The 10,000-nt window shown below is 40.3% G+C and overlaps 1 protein-coding gene across 6 annotated transcripts in view; it reads right to left on the bottom strand.

Moving 5' to 3' along the window:
• The window catches only part of LOC113800490 (putative ankyrin repeat protein RF_0381), a 39,056-nt gene that overhangs the window by 17,233 nt on the left and 11,823 nt on the right, over positions 1-10,000 (bottom strand). For all 6 annotated transcript variants that reach the window (XM_070115594.1, XM_070115595.1, XM_070115598.1 and 3 more), the window contains 3 exons: positions 8,996-9,094; positions 1,363-1,461; positions 813-911 (listed from right to left, as the gene is read on the bottom strand). In XM_070115594.1, coding sequence (XP_069971695.1) covers positions 813-911; positions 1,363-1,461; positions 8,996-9,094 — 297 coding nt within the window. The remainder of the gene's footprint in view (positions 1-812; positions 912-1,362; positions 1,462-8,995; positions 9,095-10,000) is intronic.

The raw sequence follows: 10,000 nt of genomic DNA, 5'->3' as shown, positions 1-10,000 counted from the left end.
GTGTTACACCGTCTTGTGAACTTGGTCGTAAGGTTCCTTTGTGCATACCTGGATCGGCCTCCTAATAATGGCGATTGCCACTGAGTGTTCTACATAAATACACTTCAAATGTTGATTGGGATTAATTGGCTTTAGGCTCTGTGTGACGAAGGAACTGATTTCGTTATTAATGTGCCTTATTATTGTATAGGTGGTCCATCTAGGCATATAGTGGTGGCCCGGTGCATGGCATGAGCTGGAATGTTCTCGATTCCATGGCTAGTGTTGTACGAGTAATGGCACTTCAGTTAGCGGTCTAGGATGCAGAGTAATTATTATTAATCTACTGTGAAATAAATGATACTCTTCATAATATCAATGTGATACATTTATCATGATTTTCATCACTTGATATTGTCAGTAATGCTGTAGGTGTTAGCTTGACCCTTTCGATCGTCATCCTGCCTCTATCTCCCTCGCCCTTGCCTATAACAGTATCTTATCCTCATCCCACCCGATTATAATATAACTGAAGCACAATTATCATCATAATTAAAAGATTAGTGATGATAAAGTAAAGAATGGAAATATAGTTGTTGTTTTTTTTGCGAAAAGTACAAACAAAACAACCAGAAATACAAATAGGTAATGGAAATTATAATAGAAACAGTAATTACCACAATGATAAAGACAAATTAGCAATGATGCAGAATTCTACTATAAGCTATCAAAATGACTGAATACTGGTGCTTAAAAATTAAGTAAGAGAAAGAGAGGGAAGAAAGAAGGAACGAAAAGGGAAATCGCGTCCTTCGTCCCTGAAATTGCCTCACCCCATATGTTCTTTACGTTCAGGTCCGCTCCCTTGGTGGCCAGGAGCTTGATGACTTCCACGTGTCCATACTGAGCGGCTCTGTGCAGGGGAGCGAATCCTGGAAAGGGGAGAAACGTGTTTACTTTCCTATTCCGGAAGAAAGATAGACCATGAAAAGCAAAAAAAAAAAAAAAATTCAATTGTGTTCCTGAATGAGCTTTGTGGTGTTAGTGTTCAGAAGACAATTTCAAAAAGTGATTAGGGGAACTTCTTGCAGCTATAGGGACACAAGGAATGGTATTCAAAGTGCACCAAAATTTAGGGAAATTCTAGAGAACAGGATGTAATGACAGTGTAGCCCATCTATAACGACTTAATCAATGACACGTTGGGCACAGAACCAACGATTTATACATTACAGAACAGAGTTTCGCCTTTTAACTTAAAACCCAACTGCTGAAATCCATCCCTTTGGTATCAGAGTAAGAGCCGAAGCAAATTCACTTTAGTTGAAAAAGAATTATTACGAGGTCGGGTAAACGTGATGCTCCACACATATGAAAACTTACCTTCACTCTTCTTCTCGTCGAGGTCCGCCCCCTTGCGGGCCAGGGTTTCAACGACGGCGACGTGGCCATTGAGAGACGCCAGGTACAAAGGAGTGCTTCCTGGAAAAGGGAGAAAGATAATGTTTCCACTTGCGGAAGACAGGCCATTAGGGAAAGAAAATGCAGAACGAGGAATGCGGAACAAATAGGAAAAACTAGATACATAGTATATGGGTATAGATATAGATATACAGACATATAAACTGACATACAAACACAAAAGCACGCCCAGACACCTACGTTCATATATACATATACATTATATATATGCGTGTGTGGTGTATATATATATGTATGTATATATATATATATATATATATATATATATATATATATATATATATATATATATATATATATAGAGAGAGAGAGAGAGAGAGAGAGAGAGAGAGAGAGAGAGATTGATATACGGATGTGTGTATGTATGTATATATGTGTCTGGAGATGCTTACACACACACACGCATATATATATATATATATATATATATATATATATATATATATATATATATATATATATATATATATATATATATATATATCATATACATACATACATACATATATATATGTATACATATACATATATATATATATATATATATATATATATATATATATATATATATATATATATATATATATATATATATATATATATATATATATTTATAGGAAGTACATCGCAAGCGATGAAGACGTCATTGACGCTTCATATGGGATCACAAGCCAAAATTTGAGGCACAGATGCGTCCACACTCAAGACATGCTACAGTAGTTTGCGGGACCGGTCTCCTCTCCTTGCGAGCTTGGCGCTTCTGGTCTAGGTTTTGAAAGCGCTTTTTTCTAAGGCATTGACTCCCTTTTGTGGACAGCCAGACGCCAGGCACTGCGGTCAGAGGCAAGAGTTCCCCAGCCCTGAAATGGGATACCACAGGCTACAAGGGAAGTTTTCAAGCAGTCTTTGAAGCGCTTGAGTCGCCGTCCGATGTTTCTTGCATCAGAGGCCAGTTCAGAGAAGAAGACCATCCTTGGAAGGTGCGAGTCGTTCATCCATATCACATGCCCAACCCACCTCAACTGTGCTTTCGTGATGAGCGCCTTGATGCCAGGCATGTCAGCTCTGCGAAGTCCTTCTGTGTTGGAGATTCTTTCGCCCATGATCTTGTGCAGGTATCGGATATGAAACTGATCCAGAGCTCTCAGTTGTTTCCTATACAGCATCCAGGTTTCACAACCATAGAGCAGGGAAGTGGTAACAACTGCTCTATAGACTGCCAGCTTGGTGTGAAGCATGATATTGAGTTCTCCCTACACTCTACTTTGGTTCTGGCCTTCACACGCCTCAAGTCAAAGAAGTGGCCATCATATCTGTAGCGGATAGTGATTCCTACATCGGTGTTGGACAGTGCAGAGAACAGCATAGTGGCGAGCATGAGGCTGAACGGAGTTGGCGCCAAGACATAGCCTTGTTTCACTCCATTGACACTGAGAAAGGGTTTGACACAAATCCATTTTCCACTACATGGGCCATCATACGGTCATGGAATGATCTGATGATCTTGATGAACTTTGATGGACAGCCAAGTTTGGAGAGTATGGACCACAGACCCTCACTACTGACGATGTCAAAGGCCTTCGTTAGGTCAACGAACAGACGTATGGATTCTGGCACTTCTCTTGCAGTTGGCGGAGAGCAAACATCATGCCAATTGTTCCCCTGTCGCTCCTGAAGCCACACTGGCTCTCTGAGACAACATCGTCCAGCAAGTGGTGAAGGATGCGATTCAGGATGATGTGAGACACGGTCTTCCCTGCAGTGCTCAACAGTGAGATGTCACATGATGCTCTGTCGCCTATATTCTTGTGCAGGTGAATGATGTTGTCCATGAAGTCCTGAGGCACTGATCCTGCCTCCCAAAACTGCTGCATCAGCTCAGTGAGCTTGACTGCCATAGCCTATCTGGAGTTGCTTGATTGCTTTCCGGGTTTCCTCCAGTGTCGGAGGGTAATCAAGTGATGTCAGGACCAGACGTTAAGCCATGTTCAGGATTGCTTGCTGGTCTATCTGGGATGGTCTGTTCAGGAACTGACTGAAGTGGTCACACCACCGCTGTACGATGTCACTCTTCTTAATGAACAGAGTGCCATCAGCTTATCGAACAGGTGCCAATGGCATTGGAAGAGGGTCCATACACAGTCTCCAAACTATCAAAGAACTTCTTAGAGTTGTGCTCGTCTACATACTGTTGTAACTATGCAGCCTTGGCCACCCACCACTTGTCCTTCATCTGTCGTATGGCAGTCTGGACCTTGCTTCTGAAGTGATTATGCTTAGATGTTGACTCCTTGTCATTGAGCCAGCTGTTGTAGGCTTCTTGCTTCTGTTTGAGCAGGCTGGTAATCTCTGTGTTCTTGCTGTCAAACTAGTCTTGGTGTTTCCTCTTCGGGTGTCCAAGTGTCAGTTTGGCTGAGTCGTAAACTGTGTTCCTGAAGTTGGCCCAAGCTGCCTCTGGATCTTCTTCAGCTGGAAAGCTACAAAGCCGGTCTGCTAGGTTGGTTACAAGGGCTTCCTTGGTTTCAGGGTCAATGAGTCTCTGGACATTAAACTTTTTGATGTCTGTGCCTGCTGGCGATGGATGAGGAGAGCCTGCTCCTCAGCAGTAGTGGTCAGTACAATAGTCTGCTCCTCTCATTACCCTCGTAATTTGTACATCTTGAATGTCATGGCGCCTAGTAACCACGTAGTCGATCAGGTGCCAGAGTCTGGAACGAGGGTGCCTTGTGGATGTGTGGTAGCTGGAACAGGGTGTTGGTGATGGTCAGACCATGGTCAGCACAAAGCATAAGAAGCAACTGGCCATTAGAGTTCTCCTGGCCCACTCCAAGTCGTCCAATGACCTCTGGCCATGACACGAAGTCTTTGCCCACACGAGCATTAACGTCCCCAAGCAACAGGAGCTTGTCACCTTTTGGAGCAGCGTGTAACAAGTTTGAAAGGTCCTGGCAGAACAACTTCTGCTCATGGGTGTACGACATAGTGGGGGCATACGCACTGATGGGTGTTAGGTGCTTTTTTCCTTTGAGGGGCAGTCTCATCGCTGTCAGACGATCACAGGTTCCCTTTGGTAAAAACTAGTTTTTTTCACAAAGGTACGTATGTCAAAGCCAACTCCTGCTTCTCTGCATTCCTCATGTCTTTTCTGAATAGAAAAAGGTATATCCAGCTCCTATCACTGTGATTTTGCCAGAGTCTGCCAGGCGTGTTTCACTGAGAACAGCAATATCATTGTTGTATCGCTGAAGTTCTAGTCCCACGAGTGCTGTTCGTCGCTTTGGTCTGTTGCTGTTCTTGTTGTCCATGAGAGTCCTGATGTTCCAAACTCCAACACATAAATGGCACTTGTAGGTAGATATTCCATCCTGTGATGTTCTTTGTTTCGACCACATTTCTAGATGTCCAGTCAGCTGCGGTATGCCTACAGGATGGAGTATGAGGCAAGCTTTCTTTAGGTCACCTTTTCTAGACCCTTCCCTCTGAGGAGGGAGCACTGCTGTCTGTCACCATAGTGGCTGCCGAACACTACCTTGCCCCAGGTGAGTAGAGAACGACCATCCTGCCCTGGTCGCCTGAGTGCAAGTCTGTGACTAGCAGATCCTAGTGTTATCTTACACCTGCCACCGTCGCCAGTGGAGTCAGTGAACGGTGTCACTGAACCCTGGGCGAAGGATGCGTGGAGGCCGTGGGTTGCCCGAGCACCACGACCCGCCTTTCAATCCAAGCTGCTATAGTCAAGAGGGATGCAGGGCATAACGTCTCAACCACAACTGGACCGCAGGAGCAGTCGGATAGATGATGGAATTCAACATCAAACCGCCTGAGGGGCTCCACTCCGGATTTTCTGTAGGGGTTTACTCCCTTGGCCTTTGCCTTTCCCAAGACTACCTGCGCGCACACACACACACACACACGCACACACACACACACACACACACACACACACATACATATATATATATATATATATATATATATATATATATATATATATATATATATATATATATATATATATATATATATATATATATATATTTCTACGTACACACAAACGCACACACACACACACACAACCAAATACACACACAAACACAACCAAATACACACACAGACACAACCTAATACACACACACACACACAACCAAACACACAAACACACTCACACAACCAAATACACTCACACACACAACCAAATACACACACACACACAACCAAATACACACACAAACACAACTAAATACGCACACACACACACAACCTAATACACACACACACACAACCACACACACAACCGAATACACACACACACAACCAAATACACACATACACAACCAAATACACACACACACACACACACACACACAACCAAATACACACACAACCAAATACACACACACACACAACCAAATACACACACACACAACCAAAAACACACACAACCAAAAACACACACAACCAAATACACACACACAACCAAATACACACACATAACCAAATACACACACACACACACAACCAAACACACACACACACACACACACAACCAAACACACACACACACACACACAACCAAACACACACACACACAAACACAAGCAGACTCGTTTTTGTTTGTGCTCATATATAATGTTCGTATATGCAGGACACACACCCTTACACATATATGTATATATGTATGTATAGTCTTGGTAAGTAGTAAGTAGTAGTAAGTAATAAGTAATAATAATAATAATAATAATAAGTAATAATAATAATAATAATAATAATAATAAGTAATAATAATAATAATAATAAGTAATAATAAGTAATAAGTAATAATAATAATAAGTAATAAGTAGTAAGTAGTAAGTAGTAAGTAGTAGTAAGTAGGTAGTACTTTGATGCCCTTTGGGATACAATGTTTGATCAGTTATGGATTTTGTGAGTTGCTTTTATTTTCATTATTTTTGTTCACTGTGAGACGAAATGAGCAAAAATAAGGTCCTCTCTGACCAGATGCTAGGCCAGGCATCTATATGCATATATATATATATATATATATATATATATATATATATATATATATATATATATATATATAGAGAGAGAGAGAGAGAGAGAGAGAGAGAGAGAGAGAGAGAGAGAGAGAGAGAGAGAGAGAGAGAGAGAGAGAGAGAGAGAGAGAGATTAATGAAGGAAAGATACTGCTGATGCTGCATTCAAAGGACGGTGCTTTATTGAATAACAATGTTCTTTAAGGGGGAGGGGGGGGGAGGGAGGAAGGAGTTGCCTTATCTTCCTCCTCCCCTAATAAACTCAGGGTAATCCTACCCAGGACCGAGTGTAACCGCCCTTTCAAAGGCCCGGTCACACTAGTCTATTCTGACCAGGAATCCCATTACAGAGCGGAATCTTTCCAGCGCTTCCAAGTAATTATATCTTTTCCGGAAATCTCTCTCCTGTTCTGGCCAGGAATGAAAGACTGACACAGCGCTGGAATGATTCCGCTCTGTAACGGAATCCCAGGTCTGAATAGACTAGTGTGACCGGGCCTTTGAAAGGGCGGTCACACTCAGTCCTGTGTAGGATTATCCTGAGTTTATTAGGGGAAGCAACTTCCTCCCTCCCCCCCCCCTCCCCGTTAAAGAACATTGTTATTCAACAAAGCACTGTCCTTTGAATGCAGCATCAACAGTGTCTTTCTTTCATTAATATTCTCTCTTTCTCTCTCTCGCTCTCTCTCTCTTTCTCTCTCTCTCTCTCTCTCTCTCTCTCTCTCTCTCTCTCTCTCTCTCTCTCTCTCTCTATATATATATATATATATATATATATATATATATATATATATATATATATATATATATACCTGGCCTCATCGAGAATGAAGCTCGTGTGTCTAAATGCCATCGAAAAATAACGAAATCAGTAGAAATGTCTTGCCATTAACGGATGAGTAAAAAAAGTGGAAAATAGACGTATTCAATACCTTATTAGCCATAATAACTTATATAAAAATCTACTGATGAATGAAAAGAGTTGATATCCATTGAAATTATCATTTTTCTTGGATATGTTTTGGTTATGATTATCCTTCCCTCAAATTACAACAGCATTAATGACTGCAGTAAATCTGAAGGGTTAGGAATCTTAAGCGAAAGGGTTTCAAAAGGTCAGCAAATATGTCTATGTTATGCGATGCCTATGCAAATATTTATGAAAGTAATCTCTTAGTAGTAGTGGTAATCTAGCAACAAGATAAAAATAATGATATCAGCAACTATTATGAATACAATAAGTACTAATATAATCATCATATATTTCTATTAACAACCATGGTAATCAAAATGTATGCAATGAAGAGACTGATAATAATAATACTGATAACAATAAAAATAGTAATTGTTCTTATTATTAGATTTATTATTATGTTGATAATCATGGAGGGTTAAGCAGTAACATGACTGAAAAGGGGGGGAGGCAGGGTTGAGGGGGAGAGGGACTGGAGAAGGGAGAGGCAAGGAAGAAGGAAATAAAAAGGAAGGTTGCGGACAATGCGAGGAAAAGGGGAAAGCGAGGCGAGGGTGGAGGGGAAAGGGATACGAGGGAGGAAGAGTGAGAAATGAGACAGAGGGAAATAGTTCTAAACATAAGGACTCGTGCAATATTAAAGGCCGTCTTCCTTTCTTTCTCTTACAGTCAACTAACTGCATATCGAGTTATATCAGTTAGAATATGACAATGGATGCGATTCTTAAAAAAAAAAAAAATGAAATATTACTCCTTCAGAAATATGAAGCATTTCCTACAGATTGTTACATTGAACTACAGAACTTGTACTACTGATAATGATAATGATGAGAAGGGAGGTGATACTGATGGGTTTGGTGATGAAGATGATAGCAATATATCATAGTAACAGTAGTAATCATAAGATGGAATTTCAATGAAACCACAGCAAATACTCATTATTACAATTTAGAAAATTATAATAACTATGTTAATTGATTGATTAATAAGCCTAGATTGTTATTGTAAGGATACAATGGCAGTAATAAATGATTATTTGGCCTACTTCCGGAGTCGTTCTTCTGTTCAGCCATTGTTGAGAAAAGCAACTTAAAGATATATGGAAAAAAGTCGTGAAACTGCTCTCTTAAACTCCTTTGTTCGTCTTCATCTCCCTCTACTTCTAATTATGCCTCTACCACTCCTTTCTCTCGTCGGCCACCTCCATTCCCCTCGCCCATCCTACCTCCATCCTATCCCTATGTAGGATAGGGATAGGACACTTACATACTTATCATCGAAATTAAGTAAAATGAAATAATAAATAGTTAAATAAATGAACAAAGAAAAGGGTAATATAATTGATAATACAAATAATAATCATCTTAATAGTGAAAATAAATAAACAATGCCAGGAGATCCTGCTGCTTCGAGCAGCCATCGAAGTGCCATTCAGTACCAGCGCTGTGAAAAGAGTAGATGAAAAGGAAGGAGAGAATGATGGGACCAGGACTAGCTGCGTCCTTCGTCTCAGAAACTGTCTCACCGTCGTCGGTCTTGGCGTTCAGGTCCGCCCCATTGGCGGTCAGGATTTCAGCCACTCCTTCCTGCCCGCTGGAGGAAGCTTCGTGCAGGGGAGTCCGTCCTGAAAAGGGAGAGAGAAACTGGACTTAACTTCCCCGTTTTCGGAAGGCAAACCAAAAGGAAACGGAAATGCAGAACGATGAATGTGTACCAACGAGAATAAAACAAGCTCATGAGAAAGGAATCGTGCGGGTAAACAGACTGTTAACAGAAACTCTCACCTATTGTAATCTTGAAAGCCAAGAAGACATTAAGTGTTTTTTATTGTTCATAAGTATGAACAAATCATGAAGTTATTGTGGTAATACTGACTGCAAAACTACGACGATCAGACATAAAAAAGAAATACATTTGTATTTAAGTAAGGTCAAGCAAACAAACATAACATTTACAAATACATATACATACATACGTATATATATGCATATACGTATATCTATCTATCTATCTATCTATCTATCTATCTATCTATCTATCTATATATATATATATATATATATATATATATATATATATATATATATATATATATATATATATATATATATGCATAGCAACATGCTGAAGGTGCTTTATAAAAACAAGATGAACTGGCATTTTGCCGTAGAATAATTTTCGTTAACAAAAGATATTTTGTTTTTCCTCCTGAGCTAATGCCATAACCACATCAACATGACAGGAATGACGTGAAAGCGTGTGCTTAGGGGTTTGAGCGTGAAAAGCGAGGAATCAAATGGATTGTTCGCCAAGGCAGGTTGGCGTCGTGAATATAAAGATTTGCGTCTCGTGTCGTATGTCTGTTTCCTTCTACGTACCGTCGCGGGAATACGCTGACCATCAGATTAATATCCATCAATATTACAAACAATTATCATCAGGAATATGATCGTCATAGACGCCATAAAACAGTAAGACATCACCACCGTCATTATCATTAAGAACATCACAATCAACGTGAAGGGAAAAT

This window comes from Penaeus vannamei, chromosome 37 (genome assembly GCF_042767895.1).
Source record: "Penaeus vannamei isolate JL-2024 chromosome 37, ASM4276789v1, whole genome shotgun sequence".
In the NCBI taxonomy this organism is placed as follows: Eukaryota; Metazoa; Arthropoda; class Malacostraca; order Decapoda; family Penaeidae; genus Penaeus; species Penaeus vannamei.
This window is presented reverse-complemented; position numbering and strand designations above follow the sequence as displayed.